Here is a 16,549-nt window from a genome sequence, read left to right as displayed (position 1 = left end):
AGACCGTTAGCTGATTTAAATGTGCAACATCAGCAACAACTTGTTGGACGAATCCTTGCTGCTTTCTGTACATTTGATATTTATTGCAAAGTAGCAAAATAAGAATTATTTTTATTTATATATACATAGCTACTTATATATACATATATGTATATACTGTGTGTATATTTTGTGTGTGTGTATATTTTGCGCTCATTCATAAAATTTGACATTAGCATTGTTCGTGGGGGGCGGAAGGATCCAAATGAAATACAAGGAGTTGGCGGGTGCCAATTTCTTCAGTTTGTGGTGAGCGAGTGGTGAATTAAAACGCACGAGAAACTTCGGTTAACTAAATGTAGGTTTTATTATTTATATAATATTCACAGGTAAACCGGCACACACGGAAATGGTTCGGGTTGAAAGTGATTAACAAATCGTAAAAAAAATGCAAGAGAACGGGTGTTCGGGTGAAAGGCTCGATTCTTAGTGATGGCGGTGCCCATTGGAAAAAATCAAGTCACTCCTCCTGGTGTGACCGTAGACGCCGAGGATCAAAAAACCCTCCTCACTCCTCACCGCTCACTGCTCTTCGCCGCTCACTGCTGTTCACCCGGTGGCGTGAACATACCGCCCCCCTTGCAACATGTTGCAATTGTCACCCTGGACATATAAAGGATGGGGGACGGCAACGTCCTGGAGCGCCTAGATCCCACAGGAGCCGGAGACGACCCATCCGAACACGGTGCTCTGGGCTGCGGGAGTACCGCTATGACCGGGCACACAGCCTGGTTGGATGACCTCAGGATAGAGGTCTGCCCCGAGCACCACGGATACCGACGCCGGCCGATAGAAGTAGGGGTCGGCCAGGATCAGGGTTGCGAACTTCTCTCGGACCGGCGCCGCCACTTCCCGGATGGGAGTGCGGATGAGCAAGTCCTCTTCGACCCGGAATATAACGTTCCGTCGGAACGTCTTGTCGGACCTCGACTCGAGGACGGCCGTACAGGCTTGGTCGACCCCGACCGTGGTCACAGCTAACCCCAGGGACCGGGCAAAGGAGAGATTGATGCGGCTCTCAGCCGCACACGCATCAAGAAGGACGCGGGTCTCGAAGGATTTCGAGCCATTGCCCAACCGTAGGACTGCGGTGGGCAGGACAGTCGTCGTCCTGGCGTGGAGCAGGGAGGATAACGAAATCTCGGGTGCGCCTTCTGGGGAAGCGGAGCGGTCGGACGATGATCGGGAACGGGGTTGTAGCGGGGGTGCAGCACGACTGGAGGGGGTGATCGGCTGCGACGCCGGGCGGAGGCACGTCGTCTCGGCGGTTGGTCGGCCATGTGGAGCAGGGTATGGTGCCTTTGCCCGCATCGTCGGCAACCATGGCGAGTCCGACACGCGTCGGATGAATGCTCGTGGGCCAAGCAATTGGGACAATATTTATTGATGAGCACCGCCCGAAGCCGCTTTTCCCCTCGGAGGTTTAGGAAGCGCTGACACTGCCGGAGTGCATGAACCCCCCGACAGACCCGGCATCGGTACACGTTCGTGCCCTGTGGAGCTCGTTTGCTGCGGTGGTGCGGCAGACGCGTGGGGGCCATGTCGCTATGAAAGGGCGAGCTGAATGAACTGTAACGAAAGAAATTACGTATGGGGGAGTGGATTAGTCTATGCACGGGAACGAGAAACATGCACGGAGACGAGGACATTCGGAGGAAACATAGAGGGATTAGGAGTCACGATAAGGTTTTAGACTCAGGACTCCTGCTGTCTTGCAACAGAATGAGCTTCGCTACGGGTCTTCGGATAGACCCACGCGCGGTGGTGACATCAGCCACTCGGACGAGGCCGTCAGCCCCGGGCAGAGTGCGCTCAATTCGCCCTAAGCGCCACTCGTTGGAGGGGAGATGATCTTCGGACACGATCACGAGGTCGCCGGTCTGGATGCTGCGAGTCGGTGATTTCCACTTGTTCCGTTTGTGAAGCTCCTTGAGGTACTCACTCTTCCAGCGGCGGCAGAAAGCCTGCTGGATTGCCTTTAGTCGCTGCCATCGGTTGATCAGCGACATAGGCTCGACCAGAATTTCCGGTTCCGCAATGGCTAAGAGTGGTCCTCCAATCAGGAAATGTCCCGGGCTTAGGGCCAGTAGATCCTCTGGGTCCTCACTCATGGGAGAGATTGGCCTGGAGTTTAGGCACGCTTCGATCCTACACAGGAGAGTGGAAAGTTCCTCGAAGGTGTATTTGACAGTGGACGAGGACTTGTAAAACAGGGTCTTAAAACTTTTGACCCCTGCTTCCCACAGTCCTCCCATGTGGGGCGCGCTTGGCGGAATGAACTGCCAGGATAGGATGTGCTGGGGGAATGCCTTCATTATTTCAAGCTTGGTGGCGTTCAGGAAATCTTTTTCGAGCGCCTTTGAGGCCCCCTACGAAGGTTTTGCCGTTGTCGGAGTAAATGCGCTGTGGACATTGTCTCCGTGCGACAAACCGAGAGAAGGCTGCCAGAAATCTTTCAGTGGTGAGGTCGGAGGTAGCCTCGAGATGGATTGCCTTCGTGCTGAAACACACAAAGACGCAGACATAACCCTTAGTTATGAGACACGCACGCCCGGTGTAATTTTTGATCTCGAACGGCCCTGCGAAATCAATGCCCGTGTGGGTGAAGGGCCTGGAATACGTGATGCGTTCTCGAGGGAGATCACCCATCATCTGGGTCTGTAGTCGTCGACGATGAACGATGCAGACCTTGCACCCCTTGATGTGGGACTTTACCATGTTCTTTATCCGTGGGATCCAGAATTTGGTGCGCAAATACCGCACCATCAGTTGATTGCCGCCATGCAACGTGATGCGGTGGGCGAATGCGACAAGCAGGCGAGTGAAATGAGTACTATATGGGAGGAGAATAGGGTGACGTTCATCATATCGGAGGGACTCAGCGGCCCGGAGTCGTCCGCAGGAGCGGAGTAACCCATGCTGGTCGAGAAATGGGTTCAGATTGAGTAGAGTGCTGGATGATGGCAGGGGTCGCCCTTCGCCCAGGGCCCGTATCTCCGCGAGGTATTCCCGCCGCTGAGAGGTCCGAATCAAGGCGCGCTCGGCGGAAAGAAGTTCGTCATTGGTGAGGCGAACCGTGGAAGGCGTCGAAATCCTCTTGGTGGCGAAGCGTAGGATGTACGCGATGACTCGTAGAGCCCTACCATAATTCGAGAACCGTTCGCTGACGTCCTCGAGTAGCGTGGTCGCGGTGGTGTGGCACTGGACCCGTTGCTCCAGCTGGGTGTCTGGGAGTTCGTTATGGGGAGTTGGCCAATACTCGGGGGCTCTCTGGAGCCAGTCCGGCCCATGCCACCAGAGGCTGCTGGCCGATAGCTCGGCCGCGGAGACTCCACGGCTCGCCAGATCCGCGGGGTTGTCCTCGGAGCGCACATGTGACCAGCTTTGGCCACTAGTGCTTTCGGAGATCCTGGATACGCGATTGGCCACGAAGGTGGACCAACTGCACGGAGGTTTATTGAGCCAAGCCAACACGATGGTAGAGTCGGTCCAAAACTGGGAGGTTGCAGGTCGGATTGGAAGTTCAGGAACGATCGACGCCCAGAGATCGGCTAGCAGAACCGCTCCGCACAACTCTAGCCGAGGCAGCGAGACTGTTTTGACTGGAGCTACACGGGTCTTAGCCGTTAATAAATGGACGTCTACTTGATTGCCGTACCGAACCCGCACATATAGGGCCGCTCCATACGCTTTCTGTGACGCGTCACAGAAGCCATGAAGCTCCCACGAGAGCTTATCGCTGGTGTTTAGCCAACGGGGAATGCGGAGTCGACTGAGGCCTGGGTAATCCTGCAGGAATTCATGCCATTGCTGCAGCAGGAGAGGCGGCAGAGCATCATCCCAGCCCAGTTCGGTAAGCCAGATTTGCTGCATGAATATCTTCGCTCGGATGACAAATGGGGCTAGCCACCCAGCGGGGTCGAAGAGCTTAGCGATATGAGACAGAACCTGCCTCTTGGAGATCGACTCCTTCAAGGGGGGGGTCCGCTGTGGTGAAGAAGAAGACGTCCTCAGCAGCTTGCCATCGAATACCCAAGGTTTTTGCGGTGCTCGCGTCTTCCAGCTCGAGAAAGTCCTCTCGCAGCAGGTGCTCTCTCGGAATGGCTTGAAGTACTTCCTTCTTATTGGAAGTCCACTTCCGAAGCGGGAATCCCGCAGATTGGAGGACCGCTTGAAGCTCTCGTATGGCGAGACGAGCGTCGGCTTCAGTGTGAGCGCCGGCAAGGACATCATCAACATACATGTAGTTCCGAAGGATTTCGCTCGCCTGAGGATACATCGTTTGCACGTCTTGTGCCAGTTGTAAAAGGACTCGGATCGCCAAGAATGGCGCGCAGTTAACCCCAAACGTGACAGTTTGTAACTCGTAATCCTGAATATTGCCGCAGCGGTCTCGGTAGAGGATCCGCTGAAAGGGGGTATGCCTGGGATCGACTCGGATTTGTCGATACATCTGCGTTATGTCGGCATTGAAAACGAATTGAAAGAACCGCCATTTCAGTACCTGAAGCGTGAGGTCGGCCTGAAGAGTAGGACCGGTGTGCAAGACATCGTTGAGGCTGACGCCTTGTGTGGAGGGGCTCGACGCGTTAAATACCACGCGTACCTTAGTGGTGGTGCTATCGGGCTTAAACACCGCATGATGGGGGAGATAGAAGTTTTTCCCATCTTGAGGCGGCGTCACCCGAATCATATGACCCAATTCCTCATATTCTTGAATAATGGCATCGTACTGCGTTTTTAGAACCGGATCCTTGAGAAGGCGTGCCTCATTCCGCAGGAATTGAGCCAGCGCGATCGGTCTTGAGTGGCCCAAGTCAACGCTATTCGGACCTTTGAACGGTAGGGACACAACATATCGGCCGTCCTTTCCCCTTTGGGTGGTCTCCTGGAAGTTCCGCTCGCAGAATGCGTCATCCTCCTTTTCCGGCTTTGCGGGAAGGTCTTCCACCTCCCAAAACTTGGTGAGGAGTACATCAAGCTTTGCTTCGGGACTAACTCGCGTCTGTGCCGCGAAAACGGATCTAGACACCGGGGGGTCAGGAGTGATAGCCCCACACAGAACCCATCCAAAGATGGTTTCTAGCCCGACAAAATCACCAATATCCTTTTTGATCCGTTCTCCGAGGATGTGGGGAAACAGGTCTACACCGATGATCATGTCAATAGGCGCGGGCTTGTTGTAGTACGGGTCAGCCAGGGGGCGATCGAGGCACTGCGTCGGAACCGTATTAAGGAATGGAGCTGTTGGAATGGCCCCTGACAATTTGGATACGACCAGGGCGGAGACCTCAATCTTGTTCAATCTGTCACACGGGGGAGACAGCATTAGCAGACACACCTTGTCGGCGCAGCCTCCATCACTCTGGCCCATGCCAGTAACCGCGGCGTCTACTGGGTAGAAGGGGGGCTGGACCATGCTGAAGACGCGTTCGGAGAGAAAAGTTGAATCGGCTCCCGAGTCGATCAACGCCCGAATATGATGATCCACACCACGATGGTGCAGAGTGACAATCGCAGTGCCTAAAAGGCCTCTGCCTGGGGTAGATGCAAAATAACTTTGAGCATTTGTGAGCTGGTCGCTCGCGGACGGGCGCTCTGTGACGCTGGATGGTGGGACTTGCGCAGCGGATGGCGAGGGCACGGACACATCACTAGGATGCAACAGCGTATGATGACGTTCCTTGCAGGTATGGCAATTATGCGCACTGGAGCAGCCCTTCACTTGATGACCGCGGGCAAAACAGTTCAGACAAAGTCCCTGCTGTCTAATGGTTTCCAGCCGCCTCTGAACAGGCATATCAAGGAAACTAGGGCAGAGCCGTATTGGGTGATTTTCCCGATGGCACAGCTTGCAAGACGCCGATTTGAGCTGAGCTTTCGCTGGAAACGCTTGGACTTTCATCGTTGCAGAGGATTTGCGGGGGCCAATGGGGATGGCTTGGACACTTGGGGCCGACTTATGTTCGTCGGTGGCATCCAGGACCCGATACCGATCGGTAAGAAATTGGTTCAAATCGGACCACGTTGAGACGACAGTCTTATTGGGCACTGATTGCTCCCACAGGAGGATTGTGGCCTTCGGCAATTTACTAGTGCAGATGGCGATAAGTAGGACATCCCAATTCTCAGTACTAACACCCGAACGCTCAAGTGCGGTAAGACACCCTTGAAACGCGGTCTGCAGCTCTCGCAAGGATTTGCCCGACTCTTGTGCCACCGCGGGAATCTGAAGGAGTTGTCTGGCTTGAGTCATGACCAGCAGACGGCTGTTTTCGTACCGTGCGGTGAGGTTCTCCCACGCGGCCTGGAAACCCTCATTCGTCAGGGGGACTTAGCCACGATGGTTCTCGCTTCCCCTCGCGTCTTGGCGTTCAAGTGATAGAGCTTCTCCACTTGTGACAAATACGGATTGGCGATATAAATGGCGGCGAACAAATCGCGGAATGTGGGCCATGCTAGGCTGTCGCCATCAAATGTCTCTACCTCACACGGAGGAACTCTATGCCCCGGTGGCCCCGACGGAGCGGTTGGCTGACGCCTAAGAGTCGTCATCTGTACCGAGAGCTGTTCGATGCGTTCTCCGAACAACGTCCCGCATCGCACATATGCCGCGTAAGCGGATTCGTGCTTCGCCTTGATGTGGCTTATGTTTGCCAAGCTTTCCTCGTCGGCTTGGATTGTCAAGGCCTTGTGACAACGGGAGTATTCCATCTCGACAGTTGACCAAAGGGATTTGAGCTGCTCTAAGTGCATTTTAATGGAAAACAAGGGCACTTCAGAAGTTAGAGCTTCACTCTCGCGAGCTTCAAACAGAGTCAATGCGTCGCACGCTATAACGAAATCGGAAAGGGACATTCTGGAGTGTTCTCTACGCTGTTGTGATACGGATCGGGTGACGGGAGCGTCAGAACAGTGCGTCACAACAACGTGCGGAATCTGGGTCTGAGTTGAAAGCTTGGAACGACCTTGGTGTTCCCTCGAGTCTTTAACCGAGAATCTGCGACCCTCAGGTAAGCTGGACGAAGACGGACGGGACCTTGGGGATTCGCTGCGGCTGCGAACTGACGAGAACTTGCGCGAAATATCCGTACGCTTCACGGTCACCGGAGTTGTCGGAGGCCGAACCTTCTCCGGAGTTGCAGAGGGAGACGAAAGACTGTTGGACTTCGGCGCAGTCTTGGACGGCTCCGTGGACATACTCAGGGGACGAGCTTACCGACGAACACCGCGTTTGTGCGCGTCCCTTTTTTTTTGTTTTGGAAGTGAGAAGTGGACTGTATGGGGACGCAAGAACTTCCTCACTGTGCACCGCAGGATTGCGGGAGAATTTTCTCGCGTGTGGCTCGGAAACGAAGCCTCTTTAATGGGGATAGATGCGGAATAATATACGAACGCACGAATGCGGATTGAAAATTACCGATGGGAGTACGTATAAAACAAAACACGGATGAAATATATAAACAAAGATGTATAGGATAAAAGGAAAATACGTTTTTATATAAATCTGGATCTGGATATATATGTGTGCGCAGAATAATGGCCGGAAAAAATTGTATATATAATTTATAAATATGGACGGAGATATAAATATGGGCCCGATAGTGCTGGAAAAAATATATATATATGTATTTATTTAGAAATATGGGCGGATATATATATGAGCGCAAAAGGCTGGCCGGAAAAAATATATATATAGTTTTTAAAGCTGAACGGATATATAAATATGGGCCCGATAGTGCTGGAAAAAATTTATATGTGTTTATTTATAAATATGGGCGGATATATATTGAGCGCAAAATACTGGCCGGAAAAAATATATATATAGTTTTTAAATATGAACGGATATATAAATATGGGCCCGATAGTGCTGGAAAAAATTTATATGTGTTTATTTATAAATATGGGCGGATATATATATGAGCGCAAAATACTGGCCGAAAAAATTATATATATAATTTATAAATATGGACGGATATATAAATATGGGCCCGATAGTGCTGGAAAAAATATATATGTATTTATTTATAAATATGGGCGGATATATATATGAGCGCAAAATACTGGCCGAAAAAAATTATATATATAATTTATAAATATGGACGGATATATATATGTGAGCGCAAAAAGTTGGCCGGAAAAATTATATAAATGATTTATAAATATGGACGGATATATAAATGTGGGCACGATAATGCTGGAAAAATATATATGTATTGTTTTATAAATATGGGCGGATATATAATTAGGCGAAAAAAGAGAATCGGAAATAATGTGATTTAAATTTGGCGCGCTTGAGCCGCCTATCGATATCACGACTCGACTCACGTGTCACCACTACTCCGAAAACAGCTGTCGGCCGCTGTTTATATATTTGGTTTTTGATTTTGTTGTTTAATTATGTATGTGAATAATTTTTTTTTTTGTGGTTGTGCGGAAAAACCAAGAACAAGTGTTGTGCGGAAAAACAAGCGAGTGTTGTGCGCAAATAAAACAACCGATCAATGCATATGGACAGATGCTTTGATCTATGTGTGTACGTACATGCATAAGTACACAGGTGAGTATAGATATGTATGCACACGCGTTGTTCACAACAACAAAAAAAACGTAAGTAATTGTAATTTAATTGGATGTGGGGTTGTGTTAAATCAATGCGCGACACCGAAATGTATTATGCGTTGTGGATATGTACATATGTATGTGCAATGTATGACTATGTAAGCATATACATATGTATGTATGTACGTATGTAAGCAAGTGCACCGGTATCCAAAGACGCGCGTGAGGAAATTAATTTCGCACCTAATTCGAACGCGCAAGAAATCGCGGTGCATACGTGAAGTGCTATTTAAAAAAAAGAATATTTTTTTTGCCTTTTGTGTCGTGGTAAATGTGCGAAGGGATTGTATGTATATGGATATGTATGTACATATGCGCGTACATCAACAGGTGACGATGTATGTATGTACGTAGATACGCGCGTGTGGAAATAAGTTTGGCATTAAAGATTATTATTCCAACACATAAGAAAACGCGGTGAACACTTTGATTTTTATTTTTCCCTATTTTTTATAACACTTTAATAATTTTTTTTTTTTTTTGTTTTTTAACTTTTACGCGGATTTGGCAAACAGCTGTGGAAATTACATGTACATGTGAATGCATATGTAAAAAAGGTGGATTTGGACAAGTGCGAGGAAAAAAAAACATAAATGAAAATGGATAATCGTGGAATGTAAAATGAGAACGTTGGACAATCACGCTAAGGATTAGGAACTACCATGAAACCTTGGAACAGGTCAGGTATGTACATACAATATGTAAAAGTGTGTAGGTCGCTATGGAGAAGCGGGAAAACCTCACACTTTTAGTAGTATGTAAATGAAATGAATAATGAAATTTTGTACTTATCAGGAATTCCGCCGATGCAAGCTGGAGGAGCGGAAGGATATCCGGCTCGAAGGACCAATGTTCGTGGGGGGGCGGAAGGATCCAAATGAAATACAAGGAGTTGGCGGGTGCCAATTTCTTCAGTTTGTGGTGAGCGAGTGGTGAATTAAAACGCACGAGAAACTTCGGTTAACTAAATGTAGGTTTTATTATTTATATAATATTCACAGGTAAACCGGCACACACGGAAATGGTTCGGGTTGAAAGTGATTAACAAATCGTAAAAAAAATGCAAGAGAACGGGTGTTCGGGTGAAAGGCTCGATTCTTAGTGATGGCGGTGCCCATTGGAAAAAATCAAGTCACTCCTCCTGGTGTGACCGTAGACGCCGAGGATCAAAAAACCCTCCTCACTCCTCACCGCTCACTGCTCTTCGCCGCTCACTGCTGTTCACCCGGTGGCGTGAACAAGCATATTGCATTTCCATTGCGTTAATGTGACAAAATGACAAATGAAGTTTTGTTGGTTTGTGCTGGCTGGATTTTTGCTGGTTTTGTCGCCCAGTCTTTTCATGTCGCACATTTTATGCGCTTATTCGCGGCGAAGAGAAAATGCATTTGCATTTCCTCTCGACTTGCTGTTGTCGCCAAGGCAAAACACTTTGACAACTCGGAAAGGAACTTTGAAATTGATAAATTGATTTATGCAAGCAGAACTCACTTGACTTGAAATATACAAAATAAAAAGCTGAAAAATAATATAATGCATACATACCACATAAAAATAAAGCAAATAAATAGCTACCAGGAAGAAAAAAATAAAAATGACGAAGCAGGACACTACGAGTGGCAATGAAAGTCAATGGAAGAAGAAATAAAACAGCGCTTACAACACATTGTATATAAAATCAATTAACCAACAATGTAAAAGAATATATGTATTTTCAATTGTTCAAAATGTCCCATGCAGGCGTGTCCTTGTGGTTCTCAATGATTTGAACATTGGTTTTGGTTGTCATCGTTATTTTGGCTGCTTTTGTGTCTATTTTTGCCGTCATTCAAATTTTATTTTTTACCATTTTGCTTTTATTTTTTTCCTTTTGATTTTGTTGTTTTGTATTTGTATTTGAGTATTGTCTTCCTGTTGTTGTATGACATGCTTGAAGTCAGTGGCATGCTCCATTTTTTGCTCTAGCTGGCTGTGGTTGCTACTGATTGACTCACGCCCCCTCACGTAGAGGCAAAAGCAATGGCAAACAATATTTTCGTAACAATTTCAATTTTTGCTCACCACAAAAAGTTGCCGCACACAGACATAGTGACACTATATGGAGGAGCCTATTGTATGTGTGTGCATGTGTGTGTGTGTGTGTGTGTATTAGATGTCAGTACACTGCGACATTTAAACCGTAAAGACAAATAATTCAATATGGTAAACAAGTCACGTGCCTGTTGTGTTATTGCTTTTTGTTGGCTTTGATTTTGTGCAGACCAGTGATATCAGTGCAACCCCCTACCCATTATATTCCCCCTACATATATACTTTCACTGTATAAGCATATTTTCTTGTATTCCATTTAAGAAGCCATCATTATAAACTTAATTAAAATATCGACAGAGCTAAAATAAATGACTGCGCCTGAAAGCAGGCAATGCTTTTTACACCCCAACTCCCTTTTTTTACTAAAAAAGCAAATATTTATCCTGCCGTCTGCAGATTTAAGCACATACACACATACATACTTACATCATAGCAAAAGAGTAAACGAGAGAGAGAAAGAGGCAAGCTAACAGGATATAGAGAAAGAGTGAGGCAACAATCACAGGTAACAGCTACATGTGTAAATATTTACAAAACGCGCCAAGCGTCGGCAAACTGACGCCAGGCATCTTTACTTTTACCGTTTGCGCTTACTCCTCATTGTCGTTACTGGCAACTCTTTGGCTCCCACTATTCAGGAGCGGACTTGAACAAAAGATACTTAGAAATTGACCAAAATTCAGACGCAGGACACTAAATAAAAATGAGAAAGGGTAAAGGTATCCACATGTATATACATACCTCGTAAAGCCCTTTAAAACTTAGGCTTTTTTAATAACAATAACAACTATTTTATGAAAAGAATTTGTATAATACTTTACCGCAATACGCTCCTGTTTACATTTTGGGGCCCACACTAGCTTGGCCCAACCCCAAAGAATGTGCGGTGTTATTTATGCCATTCGATATTTATCGCAGTTGTTGCTTCTGCCTTTTCCTGAGTTATTCCACACACATATATACATACAAACGCACACACACACTCACTCGTCTCGTATCCTTTTTCCTTTCCTCTTTTTTATTATTATTATTATTATGCTGTCATTTCTGTTGTCGCGACATTGTCAGTGCATGTTCTATGGGCCTTTCTCTGACAGACTTGGACTCTATATGGGTGAGTCTCCTTGCTTATCCTTCCATGGATACCCAAACACACACAGAGACATACACGAAAGGGGTTTTCTTTTCTCATACATATTACCCAAAAACATTTGTTTATGTATGTACGTTTGCATATCAATATGTTTTTGGATAATCATTTTATGCCTTACAAATTGACAAAAAAGAAAAACAGCCACCCTAAAATTTTTCATTGCTTTTTGCCAAATTGATCTTAAAATGTGCCCTAAATCAGGATTTAGAGTTCTTTTTAAATTGACCAAAATACAAATCAATTTTGATTTCCCTCTTTTTTCTCCTCTTTTGGGCTATTCTGTCTTGTTTTGTTATTGTTATTCTCTCCTGGCGCATATGTCTAATAATGTCAACAAGGCAATATTTCAAAACAGCCGCCAGGCCAGGAGTATGAAGAAATTTTGGAAAATATGAAAACCCGGTTGGTTGGACTTTCTGGCAGGTATACTTCGCTTTTCATAATTAAGTCAACTGAAAATGGCAGCTGTTTCACTAGTCTTTGTGGTGTTCACTTTTACGCCCTATTAGCGCCCTCAAAAACCAAAAAATAGTAATCGGATTCCACTTAGCCGAAGTATAAATACCCTTTTAATTTTCTGCCTGAAGTTGTCTACAATATTTTGAAGAGAACAACAATCTTTTACTTAAAGGCTACAGCTGACATCAGCTTCTTAAATGGTTAGTCACTTATTATTATAATTTTTCAAAGAAGTATTAAACTTCTGGCCAAAATAAACATACCTTTGAATTTGTCTAGAGTAGGAAAACCCACCCTTTCATAGCAACCGACTTCCCTCCCTGGGTCTGGGTGGATGTGTGTGTGTGTGCGGGTAAGCCAAGTGAAGCCTGAAAGGCAAAATCGTTTAAGCGCTTGTTTGGTCTTTGATATGCATCCATTTGAATGGAAGTTGCCATAAATAAATATTCTCGGGGGTTTGTATAGCAACCCCTAAAATGAGGCAAATTGCAGTTTACAGTTTGATAATCAAGCAATTGCATCAAAACTGTAACAACTTGCTACAGTTTTAGAAACATTGTTCATAAATATGAGAAAACCGGCATACTAAAAAAAACTAATTAACAAATGTATAATTAATTGGGAACGTTATAAATTTCCTTTAAGTATAATCCTGATTTATTTTTTGGAAAAATAAACCAATAAAATTAAATAATATATATCTTTCTATAGAATATATTTCATTATACACTTCCTTTTACTAAAATATGTACGAAATTTATTATTATTAATGTGAAGCGTACAAATCATGCGTTCGTTATGATAACTTTATATTTATATAGGTATATAGTCATATACATATACTAGTATATATATGTACACATATGCTTAATGACCAACTACAAGTCATCTTAGGACTAATAATTAAAACAAATTTTAGCGTCGTAAATATTAGAAATCTAAATACTAAACACAAATCCATTTTGTTATGCTTAACTCTATTTAGTGCTATACTTTGTTTTTTGTTTTATGATTTGTTTGTTTTTTTTTTATGATTGCCAGCGGTCGGTCGCTAAACTTAACTAAGACACAGGAGATCGTTGAGGCTTTGATGTTGAGGGGCATCATGTCAAATGGGGCGTGGCGGTGGCCGTCGCTGCTGACTTAGCTGAAAAAAAACGATTACCACCGGTCTGTGTGGTAAATAGTATCGTATCCACCGATGGCAGCATTTGATTGGAGCGCACCATAAGCGGAACATTGACCACAGACACAGTGGTTGGTGTGCAGGCGTTAGCAGTCACAGTTTGCGACATGGACGATGTGGTGCAACTGCTTAACTTTCCCTGGGCATTTAGCGTAAAGGCAGGCAAATAATAGTTTCCAGACCGCAGATGCGTAGTGGTGGATCCGGAGGCAATTGTTGAGGTGGAAGATGATGAGACGGCCGCCAACTCAATGGAGGCGGGTGATGAGAAGGGCGAAGACTCTAGCGAAGGACATGCTAAACGATCTCCATTTTTGCATGGCACTGCAATGAAACAAAACAAGCGTTAATATGGATTATCATAAATTGGGATACGGGGTCAACTAGCTTATACTTACAGAATTCCTCGTCGGGAAGCAAAACTTCATCTGGCAATTCATTTTTAATCTGAAAATGCAGGGCAGCCGCTGTCTCCGAAGAAATGGCATTATCGGAGTTGGCCATATCTGTACTGACCCCAGGTGAATCATAGAGACCACATTCCTCCATTTCCAGAGCCTGTTCCATTATTAAATCTTCGGCCGAGGTGAGACTCAAACCCTGTAGATCTAGGAACGGACCGTGGGTCTGGCTGATTGGCTCTTTTTTAATTTGCGGCATTACTGTCAGGGGAGGTTCTGCAACGTGGAGTAACTGGTTTTGCGAGGGTGGCGGTTTCTGTTGCAGCTGCTTGGGGGCCAGCTGCTTTCGCTCTCGCTTTACCTTGGCCTGTTGCTGTTGCTTTGGCGGAGGAGGTGGTGGAGCCAATGGCACTAAGACAGTGGTCAACTCCTGTTGCTGCTTTTGTTGTTGCGGTAGATGCACCTGTTGCAGTGCTGTACCCGCGGGTAAGGTAATGCCCAAAGCTTCCAAAGTTGTTTGTTGCTGCGGTTGCTTTTTCTTGCGCGGCTGTTTCACTGGAGGCTGATCACTTGGAGGTTTTACCTCCTCACCGGCTGTAGGATCTGATGTAGTAGCTGTTGTTGTTGCCGCTGCTGTCGCGGCTGCTGATGCTGCAGCAGCTGCCGCCGCCGCTGCCGCTTTCTGGGCTTTGGTTGTCGTAGACTTCTTCGAGCAATAGGATGGAATGTTCTCGAGATGTTCGCCAGTTTTGTGATCTACTTTGTGGCGGCGCCTAGTATGCTTAAGCCAATTGGGAAAATTGGTAAAATCACGTGGACAGTAGTTGCATTTAAAGGGACGCATGCCAGTGTGAATATTGGAGTGCTGCTTTAGCTTCGAGTTGCTAATAAAGCTTTTGTCGCACACATTACAGGCGAAGGGTCTCTGCTCCAAATGCACCAGATTGTGCACCTTGAGGCAGCGTTCCGTTTTGTACATTTTACCGCATTTCTCACAGCGATAGGAACGGGTCTGGGCATGATATTTCTGATGGCGCTGCAGATGGGAACGTTCCTGAAACCTTTTCTGACACTCCGGACATTCGTAAGGTTTCTCCGAAGAATGGATGCGAGCGTGATGTGTTAAATTAATCTTTTGCACAAACTTTTGTCCGCAAATGTCACACTGGTACTTCTTGTTATCGCTATGAATCTTACGATGCATCCACATGCTGCCCAATTTAAGACTAGATGGAAAGAGAAGACAGATTAGCACACGATTCGTATTCTTATTTTGTAAGCTTACCATTTTCCACAATCTGGACATTTTTTCCAGGTGTCCTTGCGACCCTCCCCGCTGCGATGTGTTTTCAGATGCTTCTTAAGACCGGCTAACAAGTCGAATTCCCTTTGACATTCATTACACTTGTATGAAATGCGTACACGATGACCAGCCGATTCATGTTTCACCACATCGACATCTGCATTGTCTAAGATCAGGCCATTGCAGTCCAGGCACTTGTAAACAGGTGGCGGAGGGGGAGAATCTACAGACTCTAATCCAGACGAACCAACTGAAGGCGGCGGTGGCATACTACTCGTTTGGGACTGCGACTGGAAGATGGTAAATGCTGGTGGCATAAAATCCGATACTGAATCAGATATTTCCACTTTGGTTACTATTTCGGGTGGCTCCTCTTTAAAGACCTTTAGGCGCACCGAGGTAGCCGCAGGCAGCTTGGGTTTGCTGCGATGCATCATTTGCTCCGGCGAAGGTAGCTTTATGGTTGTTGTTGTTGTTGTAGCCCCCGTTGATGTGGCCTTTTTGAATGGGGAATTGGTGAAAGCATTGGGTGGCTCGGGTCGTAAAAAAGTAACATTGAACTCGGAGTTGGAGTTATGATTGTCACTGCTGCTGCTGCTATTGGGGCTCGGACCCTGTCCCACCGGTCCTGGTCCATTTGCCGATAAATCCGGTGGCAAATTAATTTCCGTATTGTTTTGTGCACTCTCGTCGAGCACGCGCCAAAAATCCGTCGATGACAAACTATTACCATTGATCAGACTAGCCGAGCTGATGGTTACACACGCGGACAGATCAATGTCCAGCGATTCATCCTTAATGCTCGAAATTGAATCGAAATTGTTTATACGCAACAAAGAACTGAGAATCTCATCATGGGCCGCCTTGGTGGGGGTCCCAGAATCACCGCCACCACACATTTTAGGCGGCAATTTTTTGCTTGGCGCCTCTTCTTTCATTCTCTTGCCTTTGCCTTTACACTCCATTCGCCACTACGTACCACGTACAGAGGTTATGCGGTCGGCTTTTGATTGGGCTTTCCACTTGTCTTTGTCGATAATTTCGGATCACTGGTCCACTTTGCACAGTCACTGATGGGTGAAGCGGCTCATTGCGCTAATTTCGCGACGAAAAACGGCCATTAATTGAATGAAAAACATTTAATTATTGTGAAATGCGCCTCGGCTTTGTTGTTTTTGTCACGCTTACGATTCAGACGACGCCATATTGGTTGTCAATCGTTTATCGACTAGAGAAGAGCAACTGTGGCGTGGCAGTGACTGTCACCAACTGGGGTGAAACCAGGTTGACAATAA

General features: G+C 46.3%; 2 protein-coding genes and 1 long non-coding RNA gene across 3 annotated transcripts; 1 reads left to right on the top strand and 2 right to left on the bottom strand.

The window, feature by feature from the left end:
* Nucleotides 1-322: 322 nt before the first annotated feature.
* Nucleotides 323-9,917, bottom strand: LOC137585075 (uncharacterized). Its single transcript, XM_068300730.1, has 2 exons — nt 9,450-9,917; nt 323-1,608 (listed from the first exon to the last, which is right to left on the bottom strand). The coding sequence occupies exon 2, from the start codon at nt 1,348-1,350 to the stop codon at nt 685-687; it is 666 nt and encodes a 221-aa protein (XP_068156831.1). The 5' UTR covers nt 1,351-1,608; nt 9,450-9,917; the 3' UTR covers nt 323-684.
* On the top strand, nt 9,160-9,710 carry LOC137585076 (uncharacterized). The gene is made up of 3 exons (XR_011033520.1): nt 9,160-9,345; nt 9,457-9,582; nt 9,663-9,710. It is a non-coding gene; the product is annotated as an uncharacterized lncRNA (long non-coding RNA).
* Nucleotides 9,918-13,062: 3,145 nt separating the features above from the next.
* Nucleotides 13,063-16,456, bottom strand: wdn (wings down). Its single transcript, XM_068300500.1, has 3 exons — nt 15,237-16,456; nt 13,949-15,177; nt 13,063-13,874 (listed from the first exon to the last, which is right to left on the bottom strand). The coding sequence occupies exons 1-3, from the start codon at nt 16,217-16,219 to the stop codon at nt 13,468-13,470; spliced, it is 2,619 nt and encodes an 872-aa protein (XP_068156601.1). The 5' UTR covers nt 16,220-16,456; the 3' UTR covers nt 13,063-13,467.
* Between the last annotated feature and the right edge of the window lie 93 nt (nt 16,457-16,549).

This window comes from Drosophila tropicalis, unplaced genomic scaffold (assembly GCF_018151085.1).
Source record: "Drosophila tropicalis isolate 14030-0801.00 unplaced genomic scaffold, ASM1815108v1 contig_878, whole genome shotgun sequence".
Lineage (NCBI taxonomy): Eukaryota > Metazoa > Arthropoda > Insecta > Diptera > Drosophilidae > Drosophila > Drosophila tropicalis.
The sequence above is the reverse complement of the archived record's forward strand: the minus strand, read 5'-3'. Positions and strand labels throughout refer to the sequence as shown.

Excerpts from the sequence above, each read along its gene's own strand:
- LOC137585075 (XM_068300730.1), bottom strand. The coding sequence starts at position 1,350 with ATGCGGGCAAAGGCACCATACCCTGCTCCACATGGCCGACCAACCGCC.
- wdn (XM_068300500.1), bottom strand. The coding sequence starts at position 16,219 with ATGGAGTGTAAAGGCAAAGGCAAGAGAATGAAAGAAGAGGCGCCAAGC. Across the intron at positions 15,178-15,236 it reads TGTCCAGATTGTGGAAAATG|TCTTAAATTGGGCAGCATGT; the intron begins GTAAGCTTACAA and ends CTTTCCATCTAG. Across the intron at positions 13,875-13,948 it reads GCTTCCCGACGAGGAATTCT|TGCCATGCAAAAATGGAGAT; the intron begins GTAAGTATAAGC and ends GTTTCATTGCAG.